Source organism: Pseudopipra pipra, chromosome 3 (genome assembly GCF_036250125.1).
Source record: "Pseudopipra pipra isolate bDixPip1 chromosome 3, bDixPip1.hap1, whole genome shotgun sequence".
In the NCBI taxonomy this organism is placed as follows: Eukaryota; Metazoa; Chordata; class Aves; order Passeriformes; family Pipridae; genus Pseudopipra; species Pseudopipra pipra.
The window spans coordinates 21,420,932-21,440,017 of record NC_087551.1 but is presented as its reverse complement, the minus strand read 5'-3'; the positions used below and the strand labels follow the sequence as shown (position 1 = coordinate 21,440,017).

General features: G+C 36.7%; 1 protein-coding gene across 9 annotated transcripts in view; it reads right to left on the bottom strand.

The window, feature by feature from the left end:
• Positions 1-19,086, bottom strand: part of USH2A (usherin) — a 385,399-nt gene that overhangs the window by 45,411 nt on the left and 320,902 nt on the right. For all 9 annotated transcript variants that reach the window (XR_010428978.1, XM_064648236.1, XM_064648230.1 and 6 more), the window contains 3 exons: positions 15,505-15,663; positions 14,701-14,863; positions 8,611-8,965 (listed from right to left, as the gene is read on the bottom strand). Coding sequence is in view for 8 of the 9 variants with exons in the window: in XM_064648236.1 (XP_064504306.1) it covers positions 8,611-8,965; positions 14,701-14,863; positions 15,505-15,663 (677 nt within the window). In the remaining variant the exon portion in view is untranslated. The remainder of the gene's footprint in view (positions 1-8,610; positions 8,966-14,700; positions 14,864-15,504; positions 15,664-19,086) is intronic.

The window sequence follows — 19,086 nt, the reverse complement described above, 5'->3', positions numbered from 1 at the left end:
ATCTCCCTTCGCTGCTTCTCGAGGGGCTAGCGTGCAACATCTGGAAAGATTGGGGGGACCGCCAAGTAGAAAGCTGATCCTTTTCAGAATCAAACTGAGCCCAATTAATTTTTCATGTATACTTGATAACTGTTTCATAATGAGCTATGCGTCTTGACGGAGTTAGGGTTGGCGGCATGAGTGGCTTGTGCTTCCTATCCCCATTCAGTCCACTTACAGAAACCAACCCATTAATCAAACTATCTGGCATAAAACTGAAATCTCAGCTCAGCAAGAGATCAATAACCATCCTTAAAAAAAAAAAAAAAGAGCAACAACAAAGACCCCACCACAGAATAAGGCTTTAGTGGCCAAAATTATCCAGGCATGACATTAGTAATTACTTTAAGAAAAACCAAAACTCAGAACCATACTCACCTGCCAGGCAACTATAACATAGAATTTAATATTACCTTCCTGTCAAAAAGTAACACTTATGTCCATTAAAAATACACTGACATTCTGCTTTCTAGATACAGAGGCCATCTGGCCCCTATTCACCATAATTGCTATTATAGTCTCAAAAATAATATTTATATAATGCTGTAAATTAACAGCATTATACAGACGGACACCCATTCCCACTCCCAGAGAGCTTTCTGTTGATAAACTCATGTTTTAGCTCCATGCAGATATTAGGGTCTTGCTCCCTGAAAAAGAGGGGGCAAGATTATAGGCAAGACTATACGTGCATTCCAAGGCTTTTTGTAAAGTATGAAAGGAGGAGAGAGAGAGGTCACTTGGCAGGCAGAAAATGGGAAACTGCAACAAGCATAGGGGAGATGAGCTTGAATGAGGCTGTGAAGCTGAGTGATGGGAATGGATTCAAAAGGGAGCAGTAAAGAGAAAGGACAGGAGGTCAGCTGAGAATACTAAACTTATCTTGCATAGGACACCCCACGGCTGTTTGATGAGAATGACTTTGGTGACTGTAGACCTGGATTAGATTCAAATGGAGTCCCCAGTGGTATGAGGCTCTATGTTATATTATCAATTCCCATGAGTCACATGGCTTGCTTTTTCTTTTTTTTTCTTAAGGTAGAATTCTCTATTTATTAAAACTACCCATTGTTTGCTAAAATTCCCTATGAAATATAAGCATATGACATAATGCTTCTCAGCCAATTTGAATAAAAGACCTTATCTGTGGAGGGAAGTGGTGCTGGAGAGTAGGATGGGGTCTGGGGAGTGGCCTTTCTAATTATCAGCTGAAGAATTCCTGTATCTGTAACTGTTGGGCATGACTCTGGGGATTTTTAGGAAGCTACCCTATGACTTTACCAACAAAGAGCGCTATCTTGGAGTTGCCTGATACATCCACTTAAGAATGTTGGTTAAATGTGAATTAAAATCTAGTCAAATCCAATTAAGCATTTTTAAACAGATATCTAATTTGAAAAACAGCTGTACATATTACCCAACAAATTTCTGCCTCCTCCTTCTTCATTTTTATTTCCTACTTATATGTGAAAAAGCATCTGTAGCCTACCAAAACCCTGTTTTTAAAGCAGATTTAGTGCAGCCACACACAACAGGGTACAAAGGGAAGAATGACCCCATATTATAGCTTCCTAACAAATTATACTTAGTAAGGTGAAGGTTCGTGGGGGTTTCCATTTTGTTTTTGCAAATTAGAAAACATTCTGTCTATTTCCTACAGTGCCCAGTTAGCTTGATCTTAGTCTCAATGCAAGACTTATAGAAAACATAAATAAAAAACATATAAAAACATTCTCCATATAGAGAAACAGTATATGGAGCATTTATGCAATCTCATTTAGCCTTTAGCCTTTGTCAGGCGGTCACCTATTCCCCTATGACTGCAGATGCACAAACTGAAAAGATTACCACTTCCAGAGTGCTGCCCATAGCCATCTTTCTGTCAGAGGGTACCATCTTTTATATTCGTCAAACTATGTAATTCCACTGTGTGGGTTAAGAAAGCTGATTAATCAGTGTAAAATCAAACACCTTCTTTGACTGACACTTGCCTATAGTGGAACACCAGACAAAAGCAGTCATGTGTGAACAGCTGCAGCCCAAGGATGGTAAATGTCCATGCCTTAGACGTTATGGAGGTTTCATGGTGTATAGAGGATGCTCATGACCTTAACTAAGTTAGATACCTTAAGTCAAACATTATAAATATCTCTCAAAAGACCTAACTCTCCATGTGTTTCACTGATCAAAAAAAAGACCTACATAATGGGTGAAAAATGGATCTTACACAAGGAGAAGCCCAAGGATAAAATACACCAGATATTTCCAAATAGGTAACTAATTTATTTGTAGAAGAAATTACCTATTGATCCAGGCACTCTGGTCTAGTCAATCTGGAATGTGTGATTAGGCATGGGCAGACATAACCCTCTCAGTGTTTTTACTTCTGGTGCAAAATTTACAGCCAGACAAAGTTATGTTAACTTCATGTTGGACACTGAATTAGGGAGAAAATATTCAAGAAAAAATGTAGTGAAACAAACTTCTTTGCTGTAACTTCACTAATTCAAATCACCAGTTACCTGACAACATATTAAGGCCTCCCAGACACCAGACAAACCTTTCCTTGCTACCCTGCAACCTAACTCGCAAGGATTCTTTCATTCTTGGCAGAGATCCAGTAGAGTCTAAAGCTATGTTTCTGCAGCTGCTGAAAATATCCAGGAGACAGTGAAGTGGGCTTGTTTACAGCAAGGATGGTATAAATAGAAAAGCTGAAGCCTCTCTCTTTCTCTCTCACCATTCTCATCCAGTTCTATTACCACAGTACTTCAAAATCATCAAAGTTGTGTAACAATCCATTTCATCCTTTCTGCTCTAATTAGGCAATTCTACATGTCTGTCTTGATAGGTGGGGCTTACTGAAGCACTTAATCAGTTTCTGGAGGGGCATCATAGTGCCAATCCAAATGCTTATTTAAACAGAGCTATAGTGCCAAACCCAGCATATTCTGCAGCAGCATGGAAACAACAGAATCTGTGAGACACAGATTGCCTCACGCACTTTTTTCAAGCTGCCTTCAATGTGAAGGAGCTCTTGTCCTGTATTCATCCTATGTAGGCTTAACAGTTCTAGAGATTAAAACACGGAAAGCATTTTATATTACTGGGCTTTCCTGGCAAATAAAACAATTAGAGCAATTCCAGTACAAGCCCTTCCTGAAACTGTGCTAACGAGGCTTTGAATCTTAAAAACTGCATTTAAATCAAATGATTCATTTGCAAACCCATCACATACAGCACACACGTAGTAGGTGGGGATCATTTCATTGAAATTAGAAAGCAAATGTCTCTATACATGAGAGGTCACCAGTTGTTGTACATTAAAATCTTCTCACTGTTAGGCATAATTAAAATACTCTAACAGTGGTTTCAGTAATTTAAACATTGCAGTATTGTTGTAATATTTTTCTAGGCTTCAAGAGTTCACAATTGTTTGGTCCAATCAAATTTGGGAACACTGGAGAAGTTATCACCCATCAAGGTAATTACTTTCAAGTTGAAATAATTACTCCATCAATGTTAATGGTCTTTCAACTTCAATAAAGCACTCACCTGCCGATAATCACAGCTAACCTCTTGCTCTCATGCAATTCCCTCTCTATTTAGCAGGTTATATTACAGCCGTTAGAGTGGTCACTTGTCCTGAACAGCTGCTGAATTTCACTTTGATCGTCTGTGAACCATAAAAAAATTAGTCATCTGTGTATGATTTCCCCCTAACCCATAAGCCCTTGCAGAGCTAAGGAGATGATCTTTTGGCTGTATTAGGGCACTGCTGAGCAGCCATCTTGTTTCTAGTTGTGGCTACTTTCCACTCACTAACAGCAGCACAGTAGCCTAATTAACTTTTGCCCTCCACTGCCATTCACAGCTTTCATTCTTTGCTAAGTAGCACATCTTCTGAACTTCTGGCATGTGCAGGGATTCCTTCATTTACTGTAATCTTATTTTCTTAGAGTGCAGTGGCATCTGAAATAGGCATGCATAAAGAAGTTTCCCTGGTCCCTCTCCTTGGCATGCTTATTCTTGTGGCTACAATCTTCAATTACTTCTTGCATAAGAAAGTTGCCATGTACATTCCTTTATACTGCATTAGTGAGTAATATCATGTACAAGGAAGTTACTATGTGGTACCTCTTCTCTAATGCTGCCAAATGTTCACCGGTCTATATGAGCAGGCAGAAATGAAGGACCACACATTAATATATTATGTATTTCTAAATGTGACAAATAAAAAGAAACTAACTCCAGATGCATGATTTCAGATATCTGTAAAATCCTGCATAGGAGGCATGTATATATGGCAGTACCAGCCACTCTAGATTATTTCTGATGCAATATTTTTGATATGAAGTTTTTCAATAAATAACCTATATTTAATATTCTTACACAGGTTATATATTTGGTATACAAATTGCTGTCTGCCTATAACAACATAATCATGCAAGCCAAAACCTCATCCTCCTACCAAACTCTTTATTTGCTATTCTGCAACACAGATTTCCCTAACATAGATGAAGTACCTGCCAAGAGGAGCTTGGCCAGTGTAGTTATATACCATCTCCCAAATAATGTAAGGGAAGCCAACATGTGCTCTCAACTGTTAGCATAGCTGCATCCAAACCAAAGGCTTTGCTGGTGCAGTGATAACAGCTATGAGATGTGTTAATTTTTTACATCCCAGGCTGGCATAGATATACCAAAAAAAGCTTTTTATGATAAACTTGGCCTGAGAGCCTCGCACTGCAAAATACACTCTGAGAAGACCTGTATTTCTAGGTAGGCACAGGTGCAGAATTTCCCAGGAATAAGGTCTATAATGCTTATACCTAACTCTTGCATCTTCTAACAAGCACATTGTACTTTTATCTACACTTTTCTGCGGTGAATTTAACACACTGAAACCTTGATTCTACATAATAATAATTGCGGGGCACTGCCCATAGCAGGCATTTTTCTTTTTAACCCTTATCTCTGGATGCTTTTCCTTCTCCAAGCACATTCTAACAGCTACATATTCTTACATTTTTTACTCATCTTCTTGGCTTTGAATTCTTCTGCTTATGAAAAACAACCAAACAGTTGATATAATTGTCATGGGAAAAACAGCATTACACACCCCACAAAACATCTACTGAGAAGTGTCCAAACCTACCCACGGTTTTACCTCACAGCAACCTTTGGAATATAACAGGTAAAGAACTGTGATGCTTTGATACTGTTTGGCAGGCACTGGCTTTATAATGAAATCAGCTCTGGGTTCTATGTTCACAAGCTTAAGCCCTAAGTTCACAAGAGTGAGAAGCTTGCTTTGACAATTTAGTCACTTTATGCAGATTTCTGTAAATGAGAACTTACTGTCAATCCATTCCCCTATAAACACATCTGTCTTATGTTAATGCTGTCAAATAAGACACTAAATATCATTCTTGCTTTAGAGGGTTACAATGAACTGCAAAGACATTGTGGGAGACACTTGTATTGCTGTAACCAGTCTTGACTTGACTTTGCTCTGCAAATAAACCAGAATGTCAGTTTAATTTGCTGTCACCTAACATCTGTCACTACACTCCTGGTCAAACAAGCTAAGGAAATGGGTGACACTGCTCTTTAACTGTGAAGCATCAAAATGGCTCACTGTATGTCACTTGTTCCTAAGGGTGCAGGGATATCCTCCTTTCATTTCATTGGCAGCAGCTCTTGCTCTCAGAATTGAGTTCTCATTTTCACCTCCATAGGCAGTGTAAAATTTCAAAGGGTCAGTGATAAGCAGCCATACCTTTGATGTATTAATTCAAATCCATATTAATGCACCTTAAGTGGGGAGTGAATCGCTGCATTTTGGGAAGGTAGAGTAGGTAACCTGTCAAATTGTTTGAAAACCCAGAAGATGCTTCTCATTTGGCTCTGGAAATGGATGGAAACAAAGCTGTCAAACTAGAACAATCTGCAGGTACAATAGTGAAAGCTTAATTTGTATCCTGCAGTGTCACAAGGATTGTATTTCTACTTTAGGTTTCAGTCAAGCTTTATGTCCTGTGGCAGGCAAGCAGGGTGCAACCGACAAGCACAAGGGTGGGATCAGCTACTGTGATTCTAGCACTGGTTTTTTTTTTTCTGGAATAATCTAATGGGATAAGAATGGAGTCTAACAGATTAAATAAAGGACCGAACTCATTGCTCATTTAATACTTTAAGTCTTACTTGTAACATGGAAGCTCGTGTGAGAGAATGACTAATGACATATCCCACGAGGGAGCTCCAATAGAGATGCTTTAGGAGATTAAATGATTTAGCCTAGTACCCCTGAAAGCTATATTTTAAAGGGGCAGAAGTTTAATCATTGGAATGCTAGTTCCTTCAATAAAATTACATTTTAATTAAAGTATCTCATTCACAAAGCTACAGTTAAGGGTATACCTGCAATTTCATGACAAAATTCTATTTTTAAGGGTTTATAACTTTGAAAGTTGGTGCCCAGGTTTTTGCCTGCTGGGATAATTGACCTAACCTCCTGAAGATATCTTTGATAACAGGACTCTTTGCACTTTATGTCAATAACTTTGATTCAAAGCTTCAGCTCTTCTGCTACATTCAGAAGAGGTAGGATTCAGATCTCAGGTCCTTGGTATAAATCAGAAACAACTCTACTGAGTTAATGCAGCTGCAACAGCTTAAAGTGAGTGCAACTGATGGAGGAGATGTGCAGAAAGATTCCTCCCTGAAGAGTAGTATAACATTTAAAATAAAAAAGGGTAGCAAAAATAATAATCGATACACATTCATGACAAAGAATAGTAGAAAAACCATGCAAGTCAGCTTTGGTGCAATGCTAGTAGAACAGCTATACACATGCTGACAGAATGTTATTTTGATTCCGGGTAATGTTTGGGGAAAAGAAAGGATTTTGGAGCCAGGAAAATACTAATTCAGTAAATAATAGCTTGTTAATCTAGAAGGCTTTTAAACTGATGCTGTTAAAGAAACACACTGTGGCAACATTATTTAAAAGACCATTTTGGTAGGTTTTATTACCCACAGTACAACCATCTTGGACATTTTCTGTTGTTTTTGGCATGCTCAGAAGACATTGCAATGCATGACTGGCCAGGTCAATTCTGATGCTCAGCAACACATTGCTTGCTGCTGAAGCAGAGTATTAGGAGAAGCCCTGTCATTTCACTGGTTTTAAAATCTTAGGTGTATCGTCGCAATTATGATTGTGATTATTTTTCTTAAAACAAGTTAAGGGAGCTAAGTAGCAAAATGCCACTGAAGTTCAATAACTCTAGAATCCCAATCTACTTTTTAAAGCCTAGCATGCTGTGCAATGCGAATGTGACTGCTTCAGAAGGCAAAAGTCTATATTCCTATCATTCGGTTCAGGATCTGTTTTCTTTTTCAGAAAAAGATGTATAATAAACTTAATACATCTAGGCTTCCAGGAAGCCAGACACAAAACTGCTTTGGAACCATGTGATAACAAGAGTGTGTAAGATTACTGAGCTGGAAACTTCTCCCACCATGTCATGTAGAGATCTGTCAGAGGAAGTTACTTAGAGGTTATTATTGGGTATTCCAGAGAAAGGTCTTTAGGATCCTACTAGCATGTCAACCAGATACTTTATAATTGGGATAATTAAGAATTTAGGGGGGCTCCAGTCTTATGCAATACAAACATGGACTAGGAAGATAATTTAGGGAAAATTCTAGGTTTGTGAACTTGAGGTGGCACTGCTGAGGAAACCAAACTTTATTACAAACTCCTGAAACATTTTCTAAAATCTATTTTCAGAAGACAGCCAAGTATAGCAGTACTATCCTAATATACTGCTGTTCAAACCAACTACCTATAAGCCGTCTTGCTATAGAAAGACTAGAATGTAATATATAAGTGGGAGGAGCAGTGGCAAATGCACAAAACATTTTTGTCACTGACTTACACAACATTGTTAGTCAGTTCACAAAATAGCCTGATCTTTTCTGAATCTATCCCTTCACACACTGAGCAGAAACAGGAAAAGAAAGGAAAAGACATATCAGCAGTGCACATTTTAATATAAGTACATGCAGTGGAAATAAAAGCAGATCTGCTTTTATTACTGATGAATTATGAAGGGAACATGCAAATGCATTGCATATATGAACTATGTAATTACTAATTAATTCATTCACTTTATGATTCCAACTGAATTAAAAAAATAGAATTATATACAAGGAGGAGTGATATTGATGTCCTTTGTGCAGATCCTGTGACACTATTTGACGGTCAGACAAAAAGCTCAGGACAGTATTTTCAGAGTGAGGCTGAAAAAGGTAGATGTGCATAACTCCTCCAGACATGACACATCCATGCTTTTGAGTAATCTACCTGCCTCTACCAGAAATCCAGTATTAATGTGAAATGTTTCAGTCTCCACTGGGCAAAACACAAAATTTAAACCAACAACGCTACTGACGATCGGAAACCCCACTTTTCTAATCAGTGTTAAGTGAGATTCTAAAATACAGCAGAGAACAAAGCAGAGCAAAAATATCTTAAAACTGGTTTTGTGGTCCAGTTCTTACCATTACGGTTAGTGCTGTAACAGCTGGGGTGCTAAATGTTGGGTCGCTGCGTTTTTCCTGATAGACGACTCGATACAGGGATATAACACCATTGGGAGAGACAGGCTGGGTCCAGTTCAATCTCACTGAGTATGCGCTTGTTGCTTGCGCCCAAGGGGCTCCCATGCCCCATGGGGAAGCCTCCAGAGTTTGGGTTGAAGCCCACAAGCTGTCCACTGACCCCACAGAATTTTGAGCTCTGGCACGATATTCATAGAGAGTAAAAGGCTGTAGGGCATCGGATGCATCAATAAACTCCAAGGCTCCTTCAGTCCAGATGAACAAAAGCAGCTCTTCTTGACTGCCCACAGGACGTCTGGAATTAAATAAAAAAGCAAAGGGTTTAAATAAATAAGTTCAAAAATAACTTTGCCAGTCCATAGCAGTAGATCCTGAAGTTCCAAATTCAATCTGTATCTCAGAAAAAAACAAAACTTATTTCCATAAGTTACACACACACACAAGGAACTGCCTACCTATCTTTGCATCTTAAAACCATTTCACTGAACTTGTGTTTTTGAGGCAACCAATTATTCTCCTTTATCTAGAAGAATACTATAAAACATGTCAAACAGGTATACTGTCACTGTCAAGAGTACCAGAGTAACAACACAATAGCATATTGTCCTTCTAGGATAGAACACATCACAAATAAGACTTTCATAAATTAGAACCTGAAATTTTAAATACGTATGTAGTTGCTAAGTAATGACTTGAATTGCAATATGGGTGCAAGTTTTCAACATTTCTGAAAATCAAACTATTTATGGAGGTACTCACCTCAGAATCCCTCATTTATGGAAAATTTATGATCAATTTACTGAGAAAAATATTACCTAGTGAACAAGGGATAAATATTCTATCATGCCCTCAAAAATAAAGCTATGCACTTTCAAATTCTGGTTTGCTCACAATAAATATCCCATTTTTTCTTGCAAATGGAATAAGTAATCCCTTGTGCATAGACTTAGCTGAATTTGCAGCTCCACCACAAAACCTCATTAAAATATCAGTAGTAGAGTTTTCTGTAATAAACTACATATTTTTTCCAATGCTGTTTTTGTTTAAAAATGCAAACTAAAGATATATGAGGACAATTCACTGTATAGGCTTTTGGCAAAATGGGGTTTTATTTTTGTACATATATATACATATATATATGTCTATGTATACACACACACATATGTACACATATATAAGTATATACAGGGTTATAACTACAGATGATCCTAAGCCCCTTTGTAATATGGCCTCTTCTACTATATAATTTACAACAGTTTTAATAAGCCAAGCACTCATCTTCAAAACAGAGTTATCAAATCAATTCTTTCACTTGGCATAAAAATGTTTGTGTGAAATTAAGTTGGTTACATTTAAACAGTGTGATAAATCTCAATGACGGTTGTGCTGTACTGCACATGAATTTAAGTAGTTCTCCTACTCTTCACAGAAACCTTGGCCTTTGCAGAATGTAAAAGCACTTTTGCCCTCCATGCCAAAACCAAAAAAACAAATTAGATTATCTGCCACTTTTAGTGCAAGTAGGGCAAATTTGCAGAAGTAAAATTGGTTTGTCTGGCTACTGGGCGTCATGTTCACTACACACACACAGAAGCTGAAGAACATTTCTTTGGCAAGAGAAAATCTGTGTTTCAAAAAATTCTGTTGAATTTGATTTTGTTAGATCAAATCAGGAAATAATTTAAAAATTCAAATTGCAACAATTTTTTAGAACTGTTAGTCTTAGCTGCTTGTTAGTCCCAGGTATTAACATGCAAATATGAAGACTATAACAAATGCATGTGTGTACACAGCTGCTTATTCATCCTTTCTGTATATGGACATATAAGGCATGCACAAAGACATTACTTTCTTATATGAAGCTAAATAATTTTTGCTAAATTCTGAGATAAGCAGACTATATGGACACTGTTTTGTTTATAAGGGTTGAAGTGTGATTTTTTTTTTTAAACGAAGAGTTTTGAGGTACAATATCACTAGTGTAGTGAAATAGGCAAGTTGTGTGTTGATACTGAGGGTTGGTTGGCAGAACTGGGTGAAGAATGGCAAGTAGAAGAAGTGAGAAAGATTCCCTAGGAATTCTCAGTCTCTCTGTAAGAGCTGGGGTCCAAAATTTCCCATTGTCTCCAACATTCCACCAGCAGTTTTTAATACAATTTCCTGTACTCTATTATAAGGGCAAATTAAGATTTATGCAGAACTCTCCCCTGGATGCTGTTAACTGATGCAATGTAAGACACATAATTTTGAAATACTATATCTTCCTCCTGCACCTAAAAATACAGTCTTTTCTCTGTGTTCTCAAAAACATGCCTAAAAAAACCTCTGTGAATATGGGAGAGTATGTTTTAGTGCAATAAAGTCACATTTAATATGTCTTGCTGACCGAGCAGTATGGCCCTTAAATGAACACACAAATTTATGTTTTATAAATATTCTAAACTCTGTGATAAACAGTTTTTTCCACACTGAAAGATCAAATATGCCACCAACTGTAAGCTCATCCACAGGCAAATCTGTACAATGTAGCCTGGTTAAGTATTTAGATCTTATTACTGCTGAATATTTAATGAATGAAACTTATGGTTAGGTAAATGGTCCCATCTGTAGTGCTAAAAACCAGAATATCTTCATGTATGAATAAACTTTGAACAGAAGTGGTTGAACAGTCTGTAATCATTTCAATCGTCTTAAGATTTAAGATTCAGCTGCTCATTTAACTGGAAGTGTTTCTTATGTACAATGAGCTGCAAAGGAGAATAACATTTCCAAGAGCTGGAAGCTGCCTCTTAATCTGCATAGTCTGATTTGCTGCTTACATTCATTTTAAAGATGCTCAGACAGTTATTTTTATAAGGGCAAATTCTCCCTGCCCCACTGCCAATCTGAGCAGGATGACATGAGAAGGAGAACAGGATCTTCTTTGTGACAGCTAACTACAGAGCTGCACACCAACGACTGCAGCGACACCGACTGCAACGCTCACCCCTCAACCTCCTCACGTGTGAGGGGACAGTGAATCCCTGAGGTCTCGCAGGTCAAACCAGAATTATTCTTCACAAGTTTACCTTCTGCCATACAACAAAACTACACGTTTTAGCAGTGCCTGCTGCTTTCCTTACCGGAGTGAGTTATTTCTAGGAACACTGGTAAGTCTTGGGGTGAAATTCAAGTGACTGGGGAAACACACTGTCAAACGTGGTGGAACAACGCAACATCAGCAGTGTCCCCCCTCTACAGTTTTACATTTAATTAAGCAAAGAAGCCTCACTGATCACTCATATAAATCTATGCTAATGTAGCTTTTATGTTTTGGGGTACATTTTTTTAATATAAGTTTTGATGTAAAAAAATGAACAAAAGGAATTATTGCATGTAATATGCTAGTTTAGATTGGGTATTATATCAATTACAGGCATAAATGAAACCTTTCAGGAGTCCGGTATTCAATGACATAGGGATTCTTATATTAAACCATCCAGTAACATATGTTCCTTGGAAGCTGTTTTGGGTGCAATTGATGGTTAAGGATATACAGTTAAGCAATGAATTACTCATAAAGAGTCAGTATAGAAGCCTGTTGCAAGTCACAACAGTCAACAGCCATTGAGACATGTCTTCTGTCTTAAACTGCCTGTTGATTTTTCTACTACACTTACCATCAGGACTGCTCAGCTAATGACAGCTACATTTCAATCTCACAAATATATACTAAATAATATAATCTTATTGATCATGACATAGACGGTTTGACAGAAATACAGACACTCCTTTAAGCAAGTTACAAACAAAAATACTTAAATTTTACAGGCAGTATTTTTTAAGAGCCATCTCATGTGCCTCCTACACAGTTAACGCTGGTGGTCAACAGAGAGCAGTTCCTGATGTGACTTATATCTTATTAAAATACAGTAAGAAATACATCATTTATTTCCATAATACTATTTTTCCAGACTAGCAACTTCTGTGGCTGTCACAGAGATGTTATGTCATAGGAATGGGAAAAGAAGTAGATTAGGTGGTTATCTCATGAATCAGATCTTTTCTCATTCACAATCTCTTCTAAGTTGTGGTCCTTGCTAAAAAAGTTTTAAAGCCTCAGATACGTGTTTAAAACTGCTATATTAATCAAAGATAAAATATCACCATCTCTTTTCTCATAAAATAACATTTCAATTTTTTGGTTTCTAGCAAAATGGCTGCAAACTTGCAAGTGCTTTTATATGCTAGAGGAAAGAAAGAGTCCTGCCATTTTAATGCAAAGATCTGCACACACACTAGCTCCCCAAGCATTCCAGGTTTTGAGTTAAATGAATTTATTTTGGTGGTGATGCAGTAAGGAAGAGGCACATGATGAAGAAGAAATTACATGCCATAACCTCCCACAGAAATACTGCAGTCTTGCTGCTATAACAATGTAAGGCTATGTGTGGCTACAAAATGAAAAAGAACTATGTGCTTACATCCCATTTCTGATTTTTTTGCAGCTATCTGAGAAAGATTTGATATTGTTGTTGTCTAAGCACATTTAAACTTCAGCTGAAATAACTGCCAAGTGATTCATGCCTATGTAGGTGAATATACCGATTGTATCTGGAGCCCCAGTGCGCCATTTTCATTTCACTTTAAATAAAAAACAAAATGTATCTATGTCAGTCAGTGCCCTTCTGCTGTACTCAGAGGTATCAAACAGGCTACAATTATGATTGTGAAGTGATTGTGTCACATTGGAGGAAGGTTTATTGCTTTTGAGTCTGCTAGGCAGTAACACATTCTGTTTCATATTACTCTTTATATCATTGTTTGGCTGTGACTAGAATAATCAAATGCCATCAAATGCTGTCAAATTCAATTTACAGTATTTTTCACTGAAGCAGGCTTTCTGCATTATATTTCCTGTTTTCCCTTTCTATGGTTGCCATGGAATAGCAGCGGTAATCATCAGCTTTATTTACAAAACCAACAGACTGAAGACATGTCTTGGGCTATAACACACACTTTATTCCTCTTTATGCAGGGGAGGGACTTGGGTGTTTTGTTCAGATAATTAAAAAAAAGGCAAACAAAAGGATATTTCAAGGCAGCAGGAATTTTTAGAGACTACTAACATGTTTAAGGCAAAAATGAATTTATAATAATTATCACTGAGGATTCCAAACAGTAATTTGATTCCATGTCTTCTCAGTCACATCTCTAATGTAATAAAAAGTCCCAAATTCTTTGTGGAATGCTAAGATCAGCCCAGCATGTGTTTGCTCCACATACTTAGAGCTGGAAAACCCAGGAACTTCAGTGTTTAAATTCTTCTCCAATATATGGCTCCTGAAGCTATTCAAGAAGGTTGCTTCAGCGAGCTTTTAACAAAGGGTCAATGGGCACAGTAGAGATTGGCACTCTACTAGTTTAATACTGCCCTAAAGACAGTTATCTATACAGAAAAATCTTCACACAGACCTTTGGAAACTCCTCATAGGAAGTGAGGATGTGTCAGTCAACAACCTAGACAGGGCAGAGGAATACAAACACCAAGGAATATAAATAGGTGCAGTGTAATCACTGTCCAGATGACTTATTTACAAGCAGGAACATAAATTGGAAAATTGATTTGTTTTAGGAACCTAGATACCTTTTTCTGCTTTTAGAAGTCTCAGAAATGGTGAATTACTCCTGTTTCCATTCCAAAATTCTCAACTGTCTATCAGAGAGGATTGAAGTTTGTTCCTAGTAGTTTGGGTAAACACAGTATGAGTATCTATCTTACAAATTTTTTGTAAGGTTTTTTGTTCCTTTGAATTTTTAAAAAATATATTTTCACACGTTTTTTGTTATTTGCAGTTCAGGAAGGTGATTGTTTTCTGAGCTCATACTCTCAACTTGACCATTCATAGATCAGAATCTTACCTTAGTATTTGAAAGGTAATACATATTTTTTCATATACTTCCACATCTTTTTCACCTCCTAGTATATCAAGGAATAAAGAAAGGAACCATTAAGTAAGACTAAGAATCTGAGGTGATAAAGTCATTTACCTGTAAATAAAGTAGTTAGTAATGATGCCATTTGGTTTTTTAGGTGGTGTCCATTTCAATTCTATGAGTGCAGATCCGATTGCTTTAACAATAGGTGGGCTCAATTCTCTAGGAGGTGCTTCAGCAGTTCTTGAATATATTTGACCACCCACTCCACAGCCACCTACAAAAACAGAAGTTTGCATAGTGATGGGAGCTTTGTCCTCAAGAGCAAAAAAAAATACAGTGAAAGCAAATGAATGTCAAGTAAAGAAGCTCATGATGAAATGGTGCCTTATTTCACCTCATTTCATTTTTAAATACTTATTTAAATTACCACAGCTCTACTGATGAATTACTCTTGATTTTCACCAGTGCAGGTGAGGAGCTTATTGGTTAGAAAACGTCATTTTAGAGATACTTATTTCACCAGGATTTGAAAATTTCCATTAAATTCAAGGAAATTTGCAATTTTTGGGCTCCTCTCTCCTGTCTTTATGATTATCACTTCTTGCTGGTGAGTAGTTACATAACTGACTCAGTTCTGTATATCCATTTTCAAAAATTTTTAAGTTGCTTGTAAAAAGCTTTTAATAAAGTGGCACATATAACCTGAAATACACATTTTAAATCTCCATTTAAAATATTCGTGATATATCATGGAGAAATATCTAATGATTTATCCAGTGCTGGGCTTTCTTTTTACTGGGCAAACATTTGACTCTAATATAAAAATAAGATTTCATCTGTTTTGCTGAGTTGAAACCATCTGGAAAATCTCCATTCCCTTCCAGTCACGTAGGTGATTCTTTAAAAATGTCTTACCATTTTGGCATGCTTGTATTCTTATCTCATACAGAGTGTAGGGATCTAGGCCATCAACAAAGGCAAAATGTGCACGTCCTACTGGCTTCACCAGTAGAGCAGGACTGCTCGCATTTAGCAAGATGTTGTATTCCAAAGGCACATTGACAATGAATATCCCTGTTGTGAAACAGAGAAGAACTGGTGATTATCTGAAATACTAACAACAGTGCAGGACAACTTCAAAGAGTCATTCATCATATGCAATTTTAAATGTAAGCCCCCCCGGAGGTTTTCCTACTGCCTCTCTTGAAAACTACAATCATTTAAACATAAACTGAAACAGATCCATCTGCAGATTATAACTGGAAGACAGACATTACAGTTCTTAGTTAAAAACCAAAATTCAATTCAGTCAATGCCTGCGTTGCAATTGCTACTTCTGGGAAGAGTGACCTTATGACTCGGAACCAGGCAGCTTTTATTTATTTTGGAGGAGCAACAGCTATCAAGCACTGCTGTTTGAATAGTCATATGATCAAAAAAGGGAATTGCAACCATTCAGTAAATTATCCCTTTTTAGCCCAAGAGCAGTAGCTGAGTGTAGGTTCCTAGCCTGCTTCACCAGTAAAGTACAATACAATAGCTTGAGCCAAGAAACATGTAATTTTAACTGATGTAAACACAAACTGTTTTGCTAAAAAAACCCTCAGTTTTTACTATTTCAATTCAAACATTTTCCCCATCTATTCCTATTCCAATGCTGTCAGTTCCTAATTTTCCAGTTTCGTTGAGAAGCTGAAAAAACTGTTTCTTCAAAAGAACAAGCTAAGCCATATGCCATCCCATCAGAATGATTCCTGGATCTTCTCTTGTCTTCTTCCACATGACTTCTCTAGGGTTTTGGTTGGTTGGGTTGAGTTGTTTTTTGGTATTTTTGTAATTAGGAAATGGGCTGTAGGTTTTTTATTTTTTGTCCACTCTAGACTGCTCTACTCAGACAGCATCAATTTCATAAAGCCAAGAGAATGACCAAACAAGAGTGTCTGTTATATGTGTTTCCTTCATTCTGCAGTCATGTAAGGAACAGTCTTAAGAAAAAACAAAATACAAACTAGACAAGGTTGCCTTCTGAAATGAGTCAAGTGTATCTGATTAGTAAAGGCACATTTCTCTTTACACATAACACATATTTTAGATGTCATAGAGATGTCTTTGTGACTGCACCAAGGACCACATGCCTATGAGCACTTCTGAGACTTGTCCAGACCTTGAAAATCTATCCATTTGTAACTCTGGAAAACAACTTTTTCTCTTAATTGCATTTTGGGTCTTTTTCTGATAAATTATCTACATTGATACTACTACCCTGAAGCTACAAATAGCATTTTTTCTACTGTTGTGCACCTTTTAGATGGATTTTTTTAGCTAAGTATGTATGTGAATATGCACATTGACTAAAAAAAAAAGTTCACAAGAAATCAGAGATTTCAAGTTTATTTGTGGCACTGTAAACAACTGGTGTACTTTGGAAGATCAGAAAAATCTTTGAAATACCAAGTTTTTAAAATTCTTATAAGAAAAAGAGGATATAAAAATCCCAAAGAAATAACTTGCTATGCCTGACTAGATGCTAGACAAAGAAAACGTCACTACACTAAAAAGCTGAAAAAATAGCCCCAAAGTAGAGGCATGGCTTCAATCTTATTTAACTGCTCAGCTTACAGGAAGAACAAAGATGTTAGTAGTTGTTGGAAGAGGTGAAGGGAGAAGGAGACGAAAAATGCAAAAATTCCCCTGTAAAATTTTCCTTTTTTTAAAAGAAAAACAGAGGAGTGCACTTGAGTGTGTATTGTGTAATTTTGCTAGTAATTGAGTATATATTGTAATTATTATTTTTATTACTACTACTACTACTACTACTACTACTGTTATTTTCCCCCCTATAACTGGTGGGCCTGTAAAAGGTACAATAGAATATCTGGAAGTAAGAGTTTCAAATGGTAGACAGCATATCAAATAGAAACATTTTTTAACCTCCTAGTTAAGGTCCCCTTCTTCTCCAGTCCTGTCAGATATTTCAGCCAGAAAAACCCACTCTCTTATGAAAGTAACATACAATTCAATTTATGCATCTGATCAGGGCATTTATTCTAAGCAAAATTCACCAGAAACCTTTGAAATTGAAACTATTCAGAATGCTTGATTTCCCAAGAAAGATTAAATACAAACAAGGACAGCAGAATCCAGCCATCGGTATGCAGCACAGGACACTTATTTCAAAGTAGTTGACCTATCTGACAGTGTTGGACAATGTTCAGGCCACATTAGAAACCATTAAAAAACCCCCAAGCCACAACTGAAACCCAAAATATTAAAATTCTGCTAAATGTTGCACTATATTTGTAATTATACCAATAATAAATATGCTCAAGAAAAAAATATCCTCAAAAAGTGAAAATGAAATTGTAAATAAAATCAAATAAATATCCCGAAAAATTCCAATATCAAATGAAAATCCTCCTACAATTTGATCAAATTCATTGAATACTAAAACCAAAGGATCACTTTTTCATCTGAAAAATTATAAGATACACTCTTACAACACAGAAACTTGTAAAAAAACTCCTTTCTTTTAGAACAGCCTTCAGCATCTGCAGCCAGTCTGAAACTACTACCTTGTGTGCTCTGATGACTGAAAGAAACGAAATAGGCATATTTGTTAAAGTCAGCTGGGAAACCACACGACTTGGTTAGTTCCAGAGTTCATAAATTCATGTCAGAATAAAAGGAACCATAAAAGCACAAGTGAACCAATTTACCCTAAGTGCAAATGGCAGTTTTGTTATTTGGTGTCAAAGTTACCATGAGCACAATGACAACCTGCCATAACACATTTTCATGTTCACTAAAGAACAAGGATTTAGTTGGTTAATATTCCCAGCAATACTCTTTTTCATAATTTACAACAACTAGATGCTGATAGGTTATTTAACATTTATGAAGTTAAGATGTAATCAGAAAACCCCTGATTATCTTTACAAATAAAAAAGTTAAATTATTCCACTTTTTTTTTCTCTGCGACTTCATTTCACAGCAGGTGCACATTTTGCAATGGGACAAATCAATCAAACGAAACCTTGGGTTTTTGTGGGCATATTTGGATAGCATTTAATGGACAATTCTGCGCAAAACTCTGCAAATTAGGTTTGACGGCTTTGTGTACTTCAAAACTAGGGTAGGTCAAAAATAGCATTTGCAGCACAAGATGCTGAACTGGAGGGAAAAAGCCAGTTTTTTACAGACTGGTCACCAAAAATCTGTTTGAAATCAATTGCTGAAAAATTGGTCACTATGATGTGAAACCCAATCACAATTAGAGCAAAATAGTTAAACTGTTTCACTTATAGCAAAAAAATACTAAAATAGTATTAAATGCCATATCTTTTAAATTTACATTTTAATATTTAAATTCACAAAATAAACCCATCTATTTGGCTTTCTGAAATCAAGTATTTACATTATGCTTCAAATATCCAGACATCTCAATCTGGTTGTATCAAGTATTCCCAACAAGAATGAAAAAAATAACAGCTGGGAATG